At 48.9% G+C, this 20,216-nt stretch overlaps 1 protein-coding gene across 1 annotated transcript in view; it reads right to left on the bottom strand.

The window, feature by feature from the left end:
• The window catches only part of PIK3R6 (phosphoinositide-3-kinase regulatory subunit 6), a 47,126-nt gene extending 27,710 nt beyond the window's left edge, over positions 1-19,416 (bottom strand). Inside the window, exons 1-2 of the mRNA XM_052658550.1 lie at positions 19,388-19,416; positions 9,472-9,575 (exon numbers count right to left, since the gene is read on the bottom strand). Of these exons, the coding sequence (XP_052514510.1) occupies positions 9,472-9,484 (13 nt within the window). The 5' untranslated portion in view covers positions 9,485-9,575; positions 19,388-19,416. The remainder of the gene's footprint in view (positions 1-9,471; positions 9,576-19,387) is intronic.
• Positions 19,417-20,216: the final 800 nt, after the last annotated feature.

Genomic DNA, 20,216 nt, shown 5'->3' on the forward strand with positions numbered 1-20,216 from the left:
CTCTTCTTCAAGCCTCAGAAGGAGCCCAGAAGCAATCAACTTAGAGCTGGCAGCCTGCATCCTGGCCAGGGCTGGAAAACAGCCTTTTGATCAGCATGTTTGTATTCTTTGTACAACCAGAGTATCTCAGGGCGAGGTATATATACTGCCAGAGATATGTGGGACAATCCCATTTGTTTCTTTTTGGTGGCACCATGAGGCATGAGGGATCTTAGTTCCCTTACCAGGGATCAAACCCTGTCCCCTGCAGTGGAAGCACAGGGCCCTAACCACTGGACTGCCAGGGAAGTCCCATGAGACACTTTTCAGTGGTATACAGGTGATCCCCAAATCTGAGTAATTCTGCACTGATTTTAATATAGAGAAAAAATATGTAACTAGTTCCTCAACTAGTGTGAAGAAGCTAACATTTAAAGTCAGCTTAAAGAAATACATGAGCTAAATGGCAGGAGGTGACAAAGACTCTCTCCCTGACCAAACTCGGGATCCTCGAAGCCTTGTTCTCCACTAGGCTCTCAGCACAGCCCCTGTCCTGTCCCTGGCCTCCCAGCCCAGTTTTAGAACGAATCCTGCTGCCAGTCATTTGAGAAGCCCCGGCTCGATGATCCAGTTCTCTCTTCCCCACCTTTGATGGGTAACTCCTCAACCTGCCTCCAGCAAGAGTCCTGTTAGGATGGTCTAGCGAGAATCCCCCAGCCCTGAGGTCCTTTCGTAGTGGTTTTCCGCCACCGACCTCTCCCTCTCTTTGTCGACTGCAAATCCCCTTACCTCTGTGCCTTGTTTAGAGCTGAGCCCCAGGCCCCTCCTCTACTGCAATCATCTTGAATAAAGTCTTCCTTAGGGTTTTTTAAAATACATATATAATTTTACTTATTTATTTATTTTTGGCTGTGCTGGGCCTTCCTTGTTGCTGTGGGCTTTTCTCCAGTTGTGGCGACCAGGGGGCACAGCTCTGGTTGCAGAGCACGGCCTCTAGGGTGTGCGGCTTCAGTACTTGCAGCATGCAGGCTCACGAGACGCGGACTCAAGGGCTCCAGAGCACAGGCTCAGTAGTTGTGACACTCAGGCATGGTTGCTCCTCGGCACGTGGGATCTTCCCGGACCAGAAATTGAACCCCAGTCTCCTGCACTGGCAGGTGGATTCTTTACCACTGAGCCACTAGGGAAGCCCCCGTTAGGATTTTAACAGACGTCAAGATAATTTTTTTTTTTTCCTTTAACAGCAGTGTGCTGACATGGCAAAACTCTGGAGATGGTAACTGACATTTGGAAAGCGTGGTAGCTGTGAAAATGCACCTAACTCATCTCCCACTACAAGGAGTTTAAGGGATCCAGGAGCTTGGGGCTGTCGGGGTGTGAAATCCATCACTTTCCAGCCAATACGCACAGCAGCAGGGATTCTAAAGCCAGCTCGTCCTCAGGAACCTTTGTGGACGGTTGACTCTGGTTCAGGGGTTCCTCAGCCCGTGGTCAGTCTAGCACATTTCCACCCAGCGCTTCCTTCCTTTCTCCTTCTTTCAGTGTTGGGCTTGCCCCACAGTCGGAGCGCGCGCTCCTCCAGCCCTCACCGGGTCCCTGTCCGTTTTCTATCCCACAGGTGTTCCCCCACATGAAGCCTTGCATGTCCAATCTTGTCTCCTCCGTCTGCTTTTTGGAGGATCAGGACCAACACAGGAAGTATGGCAGACACTCCCTGTGCCATCAATTCCCCTTTAAAATCAGCTCCAACCGAGGGGCTGTCTCTACAGACAGGGGTGCAGTCTCTTGGTTGTCAGTACAAACCACACACCCCAAAAGGTTCCGCTTTTGCCTGAGCTGTCAGGAAACTTACAGCCACATGGAGGCCCTGCCTCAAAAATCTGCTCATCTCAAGAGATGGCGATTTCTTTCCTTTGCTCCTTTTGGGGTGCTCCTGCTTTACAAACATATATTTTAATTCTTCTCGGGTTCCTTTGAAAGTAGGTAGGATGAAGGTGTGGAGAAGGCAGTGGAGACCCACTCCAGGGCTCTTGCCTGGAAACTCCCATGGACGGAGGAGCCTGGTGTGCTGCAGTCCATGGGGTCGCAAAGAGTTGGACATGACTGAGCGACTTCACTTTCACTTTTCACTTTCATGCATTGGAGAAGGAAATGGCAACCCACTCCAGTGTTCTTGCCTGGAGAATCCCAGGGATGGGGGAGCCTGGTGGGCTGTCATCTATGGGGTCGCACAGAGTCAGACACGACTGAAACAACTTAGCAGCAGCAGCAGCAGCAGCAGCAGCAGCAGGACGAAGGTGAGAATGTGAAAGTGTTAGGTGCTCAGTTGTGTCTGACTCTTGGAGACCTCATGGACTGTATGTAGCCCACCAGGCTCCTCTGTCTGTGGAATTCTCCAGGCAAGCATACTGGAGTGGATCGCCATGCCCTGCTTCAGGGGATCTTCCCGACTGAGGGATCAAACTCAGGTCTCCCGCATTGATGGTGGGCTCTTTGCCATCTGAGCGACCAGGGTAGATAGAGAGGACAAATCTGCAACCCAGCAGGTTGCAGCCCAGGAGTCAGAGTTTGTTTAGGTCAAGGCACCCCATGCTGTCACAGTCATGGACCCACTTTTCCATGACTCTTGCGTGGACCCTTGCAAGTCTGGGGTCACCCAGCATCTCTGATACTCTCACTTTCCTCCGGCCTCTCACTCACCCCCCGGCCCGGGGCAGGTCCAGGTCTGAGTCTCCTTTGGGCTCCAAGCAGGAAGTGGGCAGGTGTTCCAGTCCACATTAGCCCACCCGGCCACTCTGCTGGGCAGTGCAGCATCTCCCCAAACTGGCAAGGAAATTATTTTGCCTGGCAAGAAGGCTTGTCCCGAGCCGTCCTTCCATCTACCTAGTTTCACCTGGCATGAAGATGAATGAGTTAACGCAGGATGAGTTTAAGCTTCCCACAGTGGCTCAGTGGTAAAGAATCTGCCTGCAATGCAAGAGACCACGGCTTGATCCCTGGGTCGGGACAATCCGCTGGAGAAGATAGTGGCAATCCACGCCAGTGTTCTTGCCTGGGAAATTCCAAGGAGCCTGGTGGGCTACAGTCCGTGGGTTGGGGCCAATGTGGCGGCGGGGGGGGGGGGGGGGGGGGGGGGCGGGTCCCAAAGAGTCAGACATGACTGAAGCAACTGAGCACAGGGTGTGTTATTTAAAAAATATGCTACGTTCTATCTCGTTTTCCTTTTCCCTGCCACCCCAACATGGACCACACAAGAAAAACTGTGATATTAATAACTGTGTTTTCCTCACTTATTAAAAGGGTAGCCAAACCTTTGTCTTTGGAGCCTTAGGTTCCCCTGCTGTTTTGCACAGGGAGTTATGTTTTTATGTTTCAGAGAAAAATAGAGAAGTTAAAAAAAAACAAAAAACAAACTCTGCCAATAGCCCGGGGAGAAAACCCCTAAATAAACCCTGCTTTCGAAAGTCTGGGCAGCCGGAACAAACTCAGGCTTTGGTCCACATCTGGTTTGCAGACATGTCTTGTTTGGGCTTGCAGAGTGTCTTTGGGGAAAAAAAAATTGAACTAGCTTCCAACATTCACAAATGAGGAGATTTTGCATAAAAGCTCGAATTCCTGGCATCTCTGGAAAGTCTGTCAACACTGGGCATGCATTCTTCTCCCAGGTGCCAGTGACAGGGGCTGGGGAGCAGCTGCCCTCCTGAGACAGGGCATGGCTCCTCCAGGGCTTCAGAGAGGTCACTCTCCTTGTTTCTCTTACTTACATCCTTTCCTCGGCCCCTTGACCTTGAGACCCCTGGCTGTCTGATTGAGACAATCACGCTGGATTGTCTCAGAGGGATGGGTTGAAGGCTGCTGCTTTTTGTTAAAAAGAAGACTGGCATGTAGATGTCAATGCTACTCTCTCAATGCGACCCATCCTCTCCTTCCCCCGCTGTGCCCACAAGTCCACTCTCTACATTTGTGTCTCTAGTCCAGCCCTGCCAACAGGTTCATCAGTACCATTCTTCTAGATTCCATATATATGTGTTATTATATGATACTTGTTTTTCTCTTTCTGACTTACTTTACTCCATATGACAGACTCTACTAGGTTCATCCACATCACTACAAATAACCCAATTTCATTCCTTTTAATGGCTGAGTAATATTCTACTGTCTATATGTGCCACAACTGCTGTATCCATTCATCTGTTGATGGATATCTAGGTTGCTTCCCTGTCCTGGCTATTGTAAATAGTGCTGCCATGAACACTGGGGTACCTGTGTCTTTTTGAATTATACACTACCGTGTTTCAAAACAGAGAGCTAGTGAGAATCTACTGTATAACGCAGGGAGCTCAACTTGGTACTCTGTGATGACCTAGAGGGGTGGGATGGGGGGGCGGTGCGGGGGAGACTTAAGAGCAAGGGGGATGTTATGTATACTTACATCTGATTCATGCTGTACAGAAGAAAGTAACACAATACTGTAAAGCAATCATTCTCCAATTTAAAAAAAGAGAGAGAGAAAGTGGCAATTTGAGGGCAGGAGGTCAGATTCTCCAAGACTGTGAGGACACAAGGGTTGTGGGGACCCCAGGAAGGAGGAGAACCAGGGCTGGCTGGGACAAAGCTGATGGGTGGTGGCAGAGATCTCAGATGGGGAGAGCTAAGCACCAGACTCTGTGCACCTGAGTGCCACTGGTGTGGTCTCCTGGGCTACTTTGGCCAGGGTGCAGGAATGTCCCCAGAGGAGCCCCTTGTCTCATGGACCACACAAGCCTGACCAGACTGTTCTGGGCGCTGCAGGCACCGTGGACTGAAGACCTACAGATGTTTCCATCATCCAGACTTTGTGACCTCTGGGCTTCTCACAGGATACCAAAGAGCTGGGGGTGGTGCCCCCAGTGAATGACACAGGAATCTGTCCTGACCTCGGAAAACTAGAGCTGGAAGCTGGACTGGATTTGATTAAGCCCACGAAAGTATTTCTCATGCCTCAAATATCTCAGAGTTGTCATTCTTCTTTCTCTTTTTTTGGCCTTACCACACAGTATATGGGATCTTAGTCCCCCAATCAGAGATTGAACCCATGTCCCCTGAATCTCTGCATTGGAAGCACAGAGTCTTAACCACCAGACCACCACGGGACTCCCCCTGACATCATTCTTGATCCAGGACAGCCACTAAATAAACAACATTCCTTATCGTCCCCTCCACTCAGGAGCAGGATATAACCATCAGGTATCCAGATTACTACTCATCCCTAACATTTAAATAGCACTTGAGAGCAGACACGTAGAAAGTCTTGTGTGGGTGTAGCAAGACAATGGTACATGTTAAACCACTTTGATTTTTGTCATGGTTAGATGAGAAGACTACATTTCCCAGACTCCCTTGTGGTGGCTCATGGGGGCCATGTGACTGAGTTCTGGCCAATGGCATGCAGTGGAAGTGGTATGTGGCATTTTCAGGTGTGGCCATAAAACCCTCTGCCCTGTCCTCCATGAGCTTGGAAGAAATGATGATGGTCCCTAAGAGGAAAGAAATCTCAGTCCCTGAAAGACTGTAGCCTGTATTCAGGAGCCACCTGAGTGAGAAATAAGCATTTGTTGTGTTGATCCACGGACACTGGGGTCATTTGTTATAGCAGCTACTGTTCTCTGACTCAGGGACATACAAAGTGTTCTCTGGTGTGTTGAGTTCATTGGGTTCTGGGCAGAGGCCTGTGAGTTTGGCAGAATAAATACTGTTTTCCCTGTTTTGCGCAATCTAGAGGGACAGACCTGACCCTTACCTCTGTCACCTGTCCAGCCACAGAAGGTCAGACCCAGAGGGGCCCTGGAGCTGACTCTCTTCCCATTTCACAGATGAGGAAATGAGGCTCAAAGAGGAGAGGTGATTTTTGCAACGTCACAGAGCTGCTGGAGCAGAGCTTTCTGTTTGCCAATTGCTCTTCCTTTAAAGCTGTCATCTTATGTGCAACCATTCACCTCTTCACTGGGGAAAGAGAAGAGGGTGTACCCCGGTGAAACCGTGGGCATGTGTCTACTTATGTGTGCCTGGGGCTTGAATGCACAAATAAACACCCCTGATGAAGTTGCCTGAAAAAAACTTCCCATAGGATCTCCCTGGTGGTGCAGTGGTTAAGAATCCATGCTTCCACTGCAGGGGGCTTGACCCTTGGTCGACCTTTGGGTTCGACCCTTGGTTGGGGAACTAAGATCCCAAGTACCATGCAGTATGGCCGAAAAATTAAAAAAAGAAAAAAGAAAAGAAGGTGGAGAGACAAACCACACACACGCATACACACTGGTTCCCAGCTCTCCAACCAGCGTAGATGTTATCACAGCTAAAGAGACAATAGGGAGGAAGGAAAGGAGAAGAAAAGCTGACAGGGTCCTGACCGCAAAGGGACCCCCTAGTCTGGGGTCTGCTCCTCAATTTCCGGCCATTCAAAGCTGACCTAGGACTTGGCAGTGCCAGCTCTCTGTTGCCCTGCGATCCTAGACAATCAAATCTCTCCCCAACCTACTCTTGGATGTTGTCTTTTCCCCTAGTTCCCAACCTTGGCTGTACATTAGAACTACCTGGAGAGCTTTCAAAACTGCCAATGCACAGCCCACTCCAAACCAAAAAAATCAGATATCTGACGGTGGGGACTAATAATCAATTTTTAAAAATAGCTCCCCAGGAGACTCGAATGTACAGGATTACAGAATTAACCTAATTCTAATGAGAATCACTGTCTTAGTTTGGAGATCTGATATCTGTTCTGTAAGGGAAGGAGTAAAATGACAAGATGCTCAGAGTTCACAGAGGACAATCATCCCTGAATTAAGAATGAAGGTCGTGACTTCCCTGCTAGTTCAGCGATTAAGAATCTGCCTTGCAATGCAAGGGAGCTGGGTTTGATCCCTGGTCAGGGAACTAAGAACCCACATGCTGTGGGACAACTAAGCACACAAGATCCAGAGCTTGCGGGCTGCAAGGAAGGATCCCACATGATGCAACACAGAATGAAGCTCCCAGGGTCAGGATGGTCAGGGATCAAAGCTGCGCCCCCTGAAGGGGAAGCATGGAGTCTTAACCACTGGACCACAGGGAAGCCTCTCAGTTGTTCACTGACATTTATATGCCCAGCACCCAGATGCGCCATTGACGGGAGTAATACAGTTCTTGCTCCTCTTCCATCCTGTGCCTGACCTCCGCCTTCCCTGCATGTGGAATAAAGGCTCAGATGGTTCTAAAAAGGTTTGCAATCTTGCCCCTGTTTGCAGGAATGACAAAACAGCAATACCGTTGGTGCCCTTGAAACACTGCTCTTTTGCCCTCAAAATAAACATCTTCATTTTCTGGAGCCCCTCTTCTTGACCCTAGGATGAGAGGACTCTGAGGACTGTAGAAAGCTGGAGCAATATAAAAAAACAACTGTAATTTGGGAAGTCAGCCAGGACAACTCTGTCCTAGTCATGATGAGAAAGCTCCTCTTTCGCGCTCCCAGACAAGCATCCTGATTGGAGGATGTTTCTCTCACCCACTGAACTTTGGGAGGGTGGGGGCCATCTGTCGCATCTTTGAGAGTGGATGCTGGTGGTCCTGCCTGCCCAGTAGCCTTCTTTACTCACTGTAATCTCAGTGAGACTGGCCCTGGAGTGGCACAGAACCAAGCTGGCCAACAGGCTCTCCTTGCCCTCTGGGTGACCCTTGTGTGGATGATGGACTGGACTGAAGAAAACCTCCCTTTTCCTGTTCTGCTGGCAGATCCACTCTGTTCCTTGTCTTTTCTGCTGCCTGGTGCTTCAGTTGTTCCTTCCATGCTCCGCTATATTTTTGAAAATTAAATGAACCATATGGGTTTCTATTGCTTGTATCCAAAGAAAGTTTACCGGTACACCTCTCTTCTCAAGGGCTTCCCTGGTGGCTCAGAAGGTAAAGCGGCTGCCTGCAATGTGGGAGGCAAGGTTCGATCCCTGGGTAGGGAAGATCCCCTGGAGAAGGCAATGGCAGTCCACTCCAGCACTCTTGCCTGGAAAGTCCCATGGACAGAGGAGCCTGATAGGCTCCAGTCTGTGGGGTCGCAAAGAGTCGGACATGACTGAGCGACTTCACTCACTCACTCACTCTCTTCTTAAAACACAGCATGGTGGGCCTTAACTGTAATTCAAGTGAGTGCAAAGTAAGTTGATTTTGAAATATTTAGGAGACTTTCACAGTGTTCCGCTACCCCTGTCCTCCCAGCCCAAACCCCAGCTGGTTAAAGACAGCCAGGAATACTGAGAGACCAAGAATCACTGGTGAGGCTTCTTCTCATTGGGCGATTCACTGGTTGAAGTTTCTTCTCATTGGGGGATTCCCTGATTGAAGCTTCTTCTCATTGGGTGATTCACTGGTTGAAGCTCTTCTCATTGGGGGAGTCATTATTTGAAGCGTCTTCTGATTGGGTAAAGCTCTCGGAGGGTAAGCAGGGTGTGGAAAGGGATGCTTGTCTTGGGAATGAAAACAAGCTGGTAGCTGTGCCTGCCTCGGGGTGTCCCTTACCATTCCCAGAGACAGGGATCTTCAATGACAGTAGAGTCTATGCCTGGTGGGGGGAGGAGTGGTTTCTTACTTGCTGGAAGAACATTAGTTGATATACATCTTGGAGGTAGGGTCATCTCTGCTTGTTATCCCAGGATGGTGCAGGGAGAAGAGTCTGGGTCTTGGAATTAGCCAGGCCTAGGTTCCAATCCTAGCTCTGCCACCAACCAGCTGGGTAGCTTTCAGCAAATTACCTAACCTCTCTGAGCCTGTTTCTCTTTCAGTAAAATGAGGACAATTGTACTGATATCCCTATTTCACAGAATCCTTCTGATGTTTGCATGAGGCAGCCCACAGTGAAGTCATTCACAGCCTGGACACCGGAGCTAGATTGCTGGGTTCAAATCCTGATTGCTGTTGTTGTTCAGTTGCTAAGTCATGTCCGACTCCTTGCAACTCCATGGACTGCAGCACGCAAGGCTTCCCTGTCCTTTACTATCTCCCAGAGTTTGCTCAAACTCACGTTCATTGAGTCAGTGATGCCACTGTCTCAAATCCTGTTTGGACCACATACTATCTATGTGTCCTCTCTCACTTTCCTGTTCTGTAAAATGAAGGCAATAATGCTATCTGTCTTACGGGGTCTTTGTGAAGACTCAACAAATTAATATTTGTCGGGTGCTTTTTCCACTACTTGATATATTGTAAGTGCCATGGAGATTTTTGTTAAATAAATGCAAGTATTTGGCAATACATATTGGCTTTCACTGTCATTACTCCCAAAGTCCAGCTGAGTGATCTGCTAGCAGCTGGGACTCATACAAGCACATGGATGTCCATCTCTCAACAATGTTGTCACATTTGGGCAGCTGAGTGGGGATCTCCCAGCTGGGCTGGGTGGAGGGTGGCCTTGCCAGCCCTTGGGGCATTCTCACCTTCAAGAGGGGCCTCCCCTACCCTGCAGACCCCTCTCCCCCGAGCCATACTGACCTGAGCTCTCCATGGGAGCCTGGGGTATGTGTAAGAGGAGGATGTGGTTGTCTCAGGCAGCAGAATGGAAAGTAAATTGGTTGTTTTTCTGCAAAGAGGCAGTTCTGCAAAATAAGAGACAGTGTAAGTGGTGAGAAAGTGCAGAAAGTCTGTGTGTGGAATGGAGAGGAGACCAGGGGACCGAGGCTTCTCCCACATGGAAGGGGAGTCTAGATTTATTTAAGAAGTGCTTCTATGATGCTTGCTATGTGCCAGCCACTCTTCTAAAAATTTAAAAACTGTCAACTCTTCACTCTCAGTGTTTTGTTTGTTTTTGGTCACACTGTTTGGCCTGTGAGACCTTAGTTCCCTGACCAGGGGTCAAACCCATGCCCCACCCAGCCACCCCAGCAGTGGAAGTGCAGAGTCTTAACCACTAAACCTCCAGGGAAGTCCAAAGCATTCACTCTTTAATATTAACCTTATGCTGTTGCTGTTCAGTGGCCAAGCCGTGTCCAGCTCTTTGCGACCCCATGGACCATGATGGCATACACGGCTTCCCTGTCCTTTCACTAGCTCCTACAGTTTGCTCAAACTCATGTCCATTGAGTCGGTGATGCCATCCAACCATCCTCATCCTCTGTCACCCCCTTCTCCTTCTGCCCTCAATCTTTCCCAGCGTCAGGGTCTTTTCCAATGAGTCAGGTAGGTACTCTTTTCTCCCCATTCTACAAATGGGGAATTGAAGCACAGAGGTTAAATATTGATTCAAGGTCAGGTACTTAGTAATGAGCACTTGAACTCAGACCATCTAGCTCGAGAGCTCAAGCCCTCTATCATGACCACAAGCTGCCCCACTGGGACCCCAGAGGGAGGGACTCCCAGAGTTAGCTTCCCAGAGCAATACACTCCCCAAGTGAGAAGCAGAGGAACTCTGAAAGGATCCAAGAGCTTGTTCTTAGAAGAAGAAAAAAAAAAAAAAAAACTACACACACGGGACAGCTAATCAAGAGAGAAAAAAGAGACAATATTAGGAATGATAAACATCACATAGGACATTGATCTATACAAAGAAAGCCCTGAATCCTCAAAATCACAGTTTTCTCGGAAAATAAAAATAACTCAAAAGGTTCTAGAAGACTCAGAGAAATTGCTTATATTGGTAACCAGTGAGGAAACAGAGAAAGCCCTCAAAGAAAGTGACATCTGGCTCAGATGGCTCCTCTGATAAGTTATCTCAAATACGCAGAGTAAAGCAAAAACTGTTCCGAAGCATAGAGAAAGAAGAAAAGATTCTCTGAAGAAGGCAGCCTACCCTTGATATGAAAATCTAATGAGGATAGTTTACAAAAATAGAGGAAACACTTTGCATCCACCAGGATAGCTATTTTAAAATAGCTATTTTAAAAATAAATACAACAGTTGGCAAGGGTGTGGAGAAATGAGAACTTGGGTTCATGGCTGGCTGGGAAGTAAAACTGAGCACCTGCTACGGAAAACAGTAAGGTGATTCCTCAGAAAGTTAAGCAGAGATTCCCTGTATGGCTTACCAGGAATTCCACTCCTGGGTAAACACCCAAAAGAATTGCAAATAAGGACTAACAGGCATTTGTACACCAATGTTCATAGCACCATTATTTAAAAATTGCCAAAAGGTGGAAAGAGTCCCAAGTGTTCACACAAAATGTGGTGTATGCAGAAAATCATGCAGCCTTAAAAAGGAATGAAATTCTGATACCTGCTGCAACGTAGCATGAAACATCATGCTAAATGAAATAAGTCAGACACACAAGGACAAATATTATATGATTCCACTTACATGACGCATCTAAATAGGCAAATTCACAAAGACAAAATATAATGGAGGTGACCACGGGCTGGGGGGAGGTAGGAATGGGGAGTCACTGTTTAATGGGCACAGAGTTTCTATTTGGGATGATGAAAAGCTTCTGAAAATAGATAGTAGTCATGATTGTACAATATTGTAAATGTACTTAATACCATGGAACTGTACACTTTAAGGTAGTTAAAACAGGTAAATTTCATGATATGTATAATTTTACCACAACAGAAGAAAAAATAGATCTGGCTCACTTATAAAAACAGATGTAAAATTATAAAATAAATATCAAACAGTTTAATTCAAAGTATTAAAATTATAATATACTCTGAATAATTTTAGTCTAATGATAATCAGCGATGTGAGAGTTGGACTATAAAGAAAGCTGAGCACTGAAGAGATAATGCTTTTGAACTGTGGTGTTGGAGAAGACTCTTGAGTCCCTTGGACTGCAAGGAGATCTAACCAGTCCATCCTAAAGGAAGTCAATCCTGAATATTCATTGGAAGGACTGATGCTGAAGCTGAAACTCCAATACTTTGGCCACCTGATGCGAAGAATTGACTCCTAAGAAAAGACCGTGATGCTGGGAAAGATTGAAAGCAGGAGGAGAAGGGGACGACAGAGGATGAGATGGTTTGATGGCATCATCGACTCTATGGACATGAGTTTGAGTAAGCTCTGGGAGTTGGTGATGGACAGGGAAGCCTGGCGTGCTGCAGTCCATGGGGTTGCAAAGAGTCGGACATTAGCGACTGAACTGAACTGAATGATAATCATCAAAATGAATGCAAAAATGTGACAAACCATTGGCAGAGATTAGAAAAAAGAGTAACACCAACTATTGGGGAGGACATGAGAAATTTGTTCTGTCATATTCAGCTGGAAAGAATGGAAATTGGGGGAATTCCCTGGTGGTCTAGTGGTTGGGAATCTGCCTGCCAATGCAGGGGACATGAGTTTGATTCCTGGTCTGGGAAGAATCCACATGTCATGGGGCAACTAAGCCTGTGTGCCACAAGAGAAGCAACTGCAATGAGAAGCCCATACACCACAGTGAAGAGTAGCCCCCGCTCACCACAACTAGAGAAAACCCTCATGCAGCAATGAAGACCCAGCACAACAAAAAATGAATAAATAAATAAAAATTTGAAAAAAAGATAACCAAAAAAGACCTGCTGTATAGCACAGGGAACCGAATTCAATATTATATTTTATTATTATACTATACATATGCACTGTAATGTATATGTATTATAATATATATTATTATAACTATATAATAACATATAAGGGAAAATAATCTGAAAAATAATAAATATATGCATATATTTATTCATGAAAGTGAAAGTGTTAGTCGCTTAGTCATGTCTGACTCTTTGCGACCCCATGGACTGTAGCCCACCAGAGTCCTCTGTCCATTGGATTCTCTAGGCAAGAATACTAGAGTGGGTAGCCATTCCCTTCCCCAGCGGATCTTTTCAGGACCCAGGGATTGAGTCCAGTTCTCCTGCATGGCAGGCGGATTCTTGACCATCTGAGCCACCAGGGAAGCACTATATATTTATTCATATACATATATACACACACACACATAAACTGAATTGCTACGCTGCACACCTGAAACTTACATGACATTGTAAATCAGCTCTACTTGTAAAGCTGTGGATGATCTGGGTGGATTTTTAACATTTATGTATTTATTTGGTTGTGCTGTGTCTTTGCTGACACTCAGGCTTTCTCTAGCTGCGGCAAGCAGTGACTACTCTTGGTTGTGGTGCTCGGGCTTCTCACTGAGGCGGCCTCTCTTGTGTAGCATGAGTTCTAGGGCTTGCGGGCTTCAGCAGTTGCCGCACATCGGCTCAATAGTTGTGGTTCACAGGCTTAGCTGCCCTGTGGCGTGTGGAATCTTCCCCTACCAGGGATCGAAACTGTGTCCCCTGCACTGGCAGGTGGATTCTTATCCACTGTACCACCAGAGAAGCCCTGGGCTGATTTTTTTCTTGAAAGTAAAATTCTAAGAAGCTTCAACAGTCACTGTCACAAAGCCTGCTTATTGATTCTTCATTCCCTCGCTCACTCAAACATTTATCCAGCGTCCATATATATTTGTGTGGGACCTGGGGATTCTCTGCGCCACCCCCTTGTTCCTCTGAGAGGACCTGTGTAATCTATTTCCTGTCCTTTGGGCTGCTGACCACACCCGTGTGGGGCAGAGCCCTCGGGGTCAAGTCTGCATCAGACAGGAAATATGCAGAACCCAGGTCATTTCTTGGAACGCATCAACATTGCATTTGCTTCAGTTCAGGGTGATGTGAACTTCTTAGGAAATAAAGCTTGCCCTTTCAGGCACCTGGACATGCCTCTGAGGTGTTCTGGGTGAATGTCATGGGAGCTGATTGCATGCACTAGGCTGTAACACGGTGAAGAGTCCAGGGGCTGTTGGCAGCTAAAGGAAGCCTCCGTCCCACACTGAAAGGCTTCTTTTCTCTGGTGTGAATGCTGTTTCAGCAGTGGGCTTAGAACATCTATTTGGGCTGCTCCAAGGCCCAAGGATGCTCCTCCCTAGCTCCTGGCAGTAATCCGAGGGGCTGAGATCGCTGAGTAAACCAAAGGGCACCTATGGAACACTATTCACATGGTGGAAATTGTGAAAGGCCCTAGTGTTTAGAGATAAGTAAATGAGACACGGTTTTTTACCCTTAGGAGCTGGGGGTCTACCTGTCTGTGACTTCTTACTGACCGCAGTGTGACCCTACTTGTCACATTCTCAGTCCACAATTGGCGCACTGACCGCATAACAAGCATGAGAACACATTTATTACCTCGCAACAAGCATGAGAACACATTTATTTCACAGAGACCGAGGGCAGTTATCAGTGAGTCATTAATAAATAGTAAGTGGCCTGTGCTAATTTCATCATTTCTAAGCATGCATCCCATGAAGGAGCCTATAGCTCAGCTGTACTAGTGAAGAATGATTACCTCACTTTTTCTTATCCCCATCACCTTTCTCCATGCCTCATCTTTTTAAATTATGCATCTATATGTCTGTTCATTTTGGGTCTTTGTTGCTGTGCAGGGGCATTTCTCTAGCTGCAATGAGCAGAGCCGTGCAATAGGGTTACATCCCAATAAGCTAATCGTTGGAGCTTCCCTGGTGGCGCAGATGTTAAAGACTCTGCCTGCCATGCAGGAGACCCAGGTTTGATTCCTAGGCCAGGACAATCCCCTGGAGAAGGGAAAGGCACCCCACTCCAGTATTCTCGCCTGAAAAATCCCATGGACAGAGGAGCCTGGGGAGCTTCAGTCCATGGGGTCGCAAAGGGTCAGACACGACTGAGCAACTAACACACACAAACCCATCGTAGGTTGAAAATATCTTATGTTGAGTGCATTGAACACATCTACCCTTACAGGACACACAGCTTGGCCCCGCCCACCTTAAACATGCGCAGAACTCTTCCATGAGCCTACAGTTGGGCAAAACATCTAACACAAAGCCTATCTGCTAGTGAAGTACTGAGAAACGGAATACTTGTCTGGATGCAGAACGGTTGTGAGTGCGCTAGTTGTTGACCCCTGCGATCGTGCGGCTGGCTAGGAACTGCCCTGCCAGCAGCACGAGAGAGGATCATACCCCGTATGCTAGCTCAGGAAAAGATCAAAAACTGAAGCACTGTTTGAACTCAATGCACCTTGCCTTTCCACCAGTGTAAGGTCGAAAAACCTTAAGTCCAACCATCGTAAGCTGGGGACTGTCCACTTCCACCTAGGCCCCAGTTCTAAGAGAGAAGAGTTCATTACAGACGTGCCTGACGTGAGCTGGGAGTTGGAGTTGCCCCAAGGTGCCATGTGAGTCATTCAATAAACGTTTATGGTACACCTCTCTACTCCTCCGTAGCCCCTGACTCACTGTATCGTGACTGTCAGGCACTCATGTGAAGACAACACAGGGTCCCTGACTCCAAACCATTCTTAGGTGAGGGAGCGGAAGCCAGTCTGTTTGGCACAGTTGGCACGACAGACGGCACAGGTCACAGAGATGAGGCTGATGCTCAGAATCCTGGTAAAGAGACAGCCTTCCCGTGGGAAGGGGGGCCCGGATGGAGTGGTCAGGACACTGTGCTCACCCTCTGTGGGAGGGACTGGGCCGGGCTCCGTCTTGGACTGTGGCTCTTTTTATGCATTGCTGACCAAGCAAATGGCACATCCAAGCTCAGCTCGCAAGCCCCTGCCCTCTCCCTGTTCTCCTGGTCACAGTAAGAATATGACACCGTGGGATAGAAACACACCAACCAGCCTTGGCCACCAATCCGGAAGATTCCCAGCAGTGGGTACCAAGAGCATGGGAAGTGGCCGAAGGGAAAATTCCAACAACCTGGGAGCATCCCCAAGGTCACAGCACCGTGGCCTCTCACTCCCCAACCCCAGCTCCCAGCCTGAGCTACTCGCGCCTCATCTCACTTGCTCTATATGACAGAGCCTTATCTGTCCTGCAGATTCAAGTGAGGGGAACCAGGTCTTCCTCTGAAGATCAGATACGTGGATGGATTCATTCATTCAGACAATAAGTATTTTTTGAGCCTCTCCTAAGTGTCAGATGCTACTCCAGGTCCTGGAGATGTGGTAGTAAGTTAAAAGCAGACAAACACCTGCTCGCATAAAACTTGTACTACCTGTGGGTTTGTTGCGGGGGGTGGTGGGGTGGTTTAGTTGCTAAGTCATGTCCCCATGCCTCTTGCAACTCCATGGATTGGGAACCTACCAGGCTGTTTTTTCTATGGGATTCTCTAGGCAAGAATACTGGAGTGGGCTGCCATCTCCTTCTCCAGAGGATCTGCCCGACCGAAGATTTGAACCCGGGTTTCCTGCACTGCAGGAGGATTCTTTACCAGCTGAACCACAGGGGAAGCCCTATGTGTGTGTGGGTGGGGGGGTGGTGCAGACAAAAATGCCATCATTAAGTTGTGTATTAATTATACAGCTGAGAGGTGCTAAAGAAATATGGCTGAGAATAGGATCATGAGGTTCCAGTGATTGGGGTGCAGTATGAAAAGGTCTCCCCAAGGAGGTGACCTCTGAGTAGAAGCCTGCAGGAGGAAGGGAGCAATCCGGGCAAAGTCTGCAGAAAACACGTTCCAAACGAAGGGAATGGCCAGCCAAGCACTGAGGAGGGGGTGCTGGAGGCATTTCAGGGGACAATGCAGCCGGGGAGCAGTCAGTAGGAGAACCCTGGCAGGCAATCCTCCGTGGGTTTGTGCCCACCTCGTGAGCGTTCGTTCCAGACCACTTCTATAAGATCTGTATCACAGACAACCTTGGAACAGAGAGCCTGCCCTCCCCAGGGCCAAGAACAGATTTCTTTGCCACCAGTGGAATAGAGACAATGTTTCCTTCCAGGGCAGAAGTGGCAGGTTTGCTGGCAGCCCACCCCCTCAACCCCTTGGACACTAAGGGTTTCAAAGCTCCGGGCTCCTCAGCTGTGATGCACAGCACCCTCTTGGGGGCACCTCTTCGCTCTCCCAGGGGATTTGAGGGCAGGACGCTCATGCTGCTTGTTTCACTGCCAGTGATAAAGATCTGTGACTCTGGAGTCTCGTGTTTTCTGCCAGCGACCATAAAACCAGCAGACTAACTTGTTAGCGGTTGCTGTTGTTTAGTCCCTAAGTCGTGTCCAACTCTTTACAGCCCCTTGGACTGTAGACCACCAGGCTTCTCTGTCCACAGGATTTCCTGGCAAGAGTACTGGAGTGGGTTGCCATTTCCTTCTCCAGGGAAACTTCCTGACCCAGGGATTGAACCCATTTCTCCTGCATTGGCAGGTGGATTCCTTACCGTTGAGCCACCCGGGAAGCCTCAACTTGTTAGTTATCAGTAGGGTAAATCTTAGACCCTTACAGCTCTTGTCAGAGGGATGGGACCAGAGACAAAGAATGAACGGGTGCCTGAATGAATCGGGATTCAGAGACATTCCTCCTTAAACACAGAACACTAGCAACAAACAGTCCTCAGGGAGGGTGCAAATGCACAGTTGTTCACTGCCTCGGGGGGTAACACAGGCCACAGGACCAGCCACAGAACCAGAGTTTGCTCCATGACACACAGCAGCAAGAAGCCGATGGGGCCCTATCGGCAGCAGCTGTTGCTCATTCATTCTGTGCAGGAGATTGTGGGAAAGACTTCTTGGCCAGAGGAAGGGCTGCAGGCAGCAGGACTGAGAGGGTCTGAGATGGCCAGGCTCTGGGTCACTGTTTCGCCATGAAGTTTACAGCTGATGCCCTGCTTACCCTGGCCTCCCACCCCTGCTGCTGGCTCCTGGGCCAGACTATTTAGCCAGAAAAAGCCACCACCCAGCCCACCTATACCACCCCCTGGGAAGAAAGGCATGGAACTTCCCAGGAACGCACTTCTGCCCCTTCCTGTCCTCTGCCTGCTGCTCTAGCACAGAGAGGGGACCATCCCACCCTGGAGCCACTTCCCTCTCCTCCCACCCACGCTCCCTCCCACCCCCAGGGTATCTGGCAGATGCCATCTCCAGGGCTTGGATTTTTTTCTCTCCATAGACACAGACTTGCCAGGCGACACACCCAGTTCTTTGATTTAAAACATGTGATTAGCGGGGGTAGAATGGCAGAGCTTGGGGTTCCGAGGGGACCCCGTCAACTCTCATCCCACGAGGCCCTGCTGGGCTTTCCAGATCCCTCAGGGCTTTATTTCCCAGCTGTCCCCGAGGACTGGGCAGGCCTCCTTCCTTTGTTGTGTCTGCCCCTGACTGCAAAGGAAACACCTGGATGTGAGAGAGCCAGTCTAGGAGGCAGGAGAGTATTGTTCCTGGGGGCAGGGAGCCTAGGAGGAAGGTGACAGGGCCTGGATGCAGACCAGGAAGGCCTGAGGACCAGGTGGCCACCAGTCAGCCTGGCATTCATGCCCACCCTGGGAGCCGAGGAGGTAACAGAGGGGAGCCACACAGTGTTGGGGCAGGTAGCATTGGGCGCTAGACTGCTGGGTACCAAATCTCTTTGTTGCTATGGCAACATGTTGCTTAGAGCCTTTGTGCCTCAGTTTCTCTATCTTTAAATAAGACTTAATAATAGCACCTGACTCATAGGGTTTCTGTGAGGACTCAAAATAATGATATTCAAAAGACACTTGTTTACAGATAAATAAACAGGACAGGCCCCTGCTGGTTGGTCCTCCACAAATGCATGCATTAGCAGCCAAACCAAACCTCTAGCTGTTCTTTCCTGCCATCACACCACCTTCCTCCTCTGTGTTTGCAGTTTGTCCCCCTCAGCGAGATGCCTGCAGCCCCATCTCTGCACACCAGCCCTCTGTCTGCCTCAAGGCCCAGTTGACATTTTGAGCAGAACCTTCCCTGACCCCACCCCTGGGGGACTTTCTCCACTTGAGCCCACACCTCACTCTGCCAGGGGCCCCGGCACCTGTTACTGTCTGTGTTGGTCATGCACAGTTGGGTCTCAACCCCATGCCAGCTGGGCCTCTTCGTGTGTGTGTGTGTGTGTGTGTGTGTGTGTGTGTGTGCAGAGAGTAGCCAAGACCTGGGACAGACAGGGACAGATGATGTCCCAGGAGGGACACAGATGGGGGCCCAGAAGATTCTCTCGGAGTCCTGCATCTTGCGTCCCCACTCTACAATCTTTGGCAAGTTGCTCCATCCCTCTAAGCCTCTGTCTCCCGATCAATAAATGGGCAGTATTAACACATATCCAGCCTTCCTCCAATCGCCTGTAGGAATCCAACAGGCTAATGAATGTACTCTGCAGCACCAGGGAGGAATAATTAGTTCTTCATTATGGGCATTTACTGGATCTGGAGAAGAAAGGAGAGGTCTTCTCACAGGGTCTTGCATCCTTTTTTCTTGCGAAAATGGGTTGAGTAATCTTAACCTGGCAGAGCGGTCCTAGTAGCCACCATACCTGGGTGACCTGTCTCAGAAATGCTGGGCATGTGTTCATAAGGGCTAGGGATGTCTCGGCCCCTCATGGGCTCCCCTTCCAACATCCCTCCTCCGGGACCCTCCATCTGCTCCTCCCAGATCCCTTCCTGGAGACCCTGCCTCCAGCCAGCACCTACCTTGACTCAGCAGCAACTCAGCGGCCCACAGTCTTGCCCAGGGAGGCCACCAGTCCCGGACGATGGGTGTCTGCAGCTCTAGCCCTGCAGAGAAAAGCCCAGTGTCACAAGGCCTGGCTCTGTCCCCTCCTCTTCCTTCCCCTTCCCCATGGCCCTCGAAGCTCCTCCCAGAGCACATCCTGCTGTGAGGTCTCTTTCTAGAGAAGTGTCTGTGGTCAGCCACAGCCACTGGAACTTTTTTTTTTTTGGCCGTGCTGTAAGGCATGCCGTATCTTAGTTCCCTGACCACAGATCGAACCCGCACCTCCTGCAGCGGAAGTGTGGAGTCTTAATCACTGGACTCCCAGGGAAGTTCCACTGACATTCTTTATTCTGATCAGGTGGGAGGTGGCATCTCCCGGGGCCCCCCTCTGGTGCTGGCTGGATGCAGGGAGCTGAGGATTCTTTCTGGAGCTCCAGACACACCAAGCACCTCCCACTGCAGACACTCTGGCTAAATGCCCCCAAGCTTCTCCAGCTTAGTTGGTACAAACCCAGTTCATCATTTCACCCTCAAAACCCACTTCTCTGCTGCTCATCTCAGAACCAGAAACCTGGGTGTCACTCAATGGCACCAAGTCTTATCACTGCCTCATTAATTGTCCCTCTTTTTCCCATCCCCAGGGCAGTCATGAGATCATTATAGTCTTTCTCCTAAATTATTACGACCCCTTGCTGTCTACCTGCCTCCACCTCACAGCCAAAGGTCTCTTTCTTAGAGTGAAACATGAATCTGATCCTGTTACACCTTTGTTACAACCCCCAATAGCACCCTATTACTTTCAAGAGA

This window comes from Budorcas taxicolor, chromosome 19 (assembly GCF_023091745.1).
Source record: "Budorcas taxicolor isolate Tak-1 chromosome 19, Takin1.1, whole genome shotgun sequence".
In the NCBI taxonomy this organism is placed as follows: domain Eukaryota; kingdom Metazoa; phylum Chordata; class Mammalia; order Artiodactyla; family Bovidae; genus Budorcas; species Budorcas taxicolor.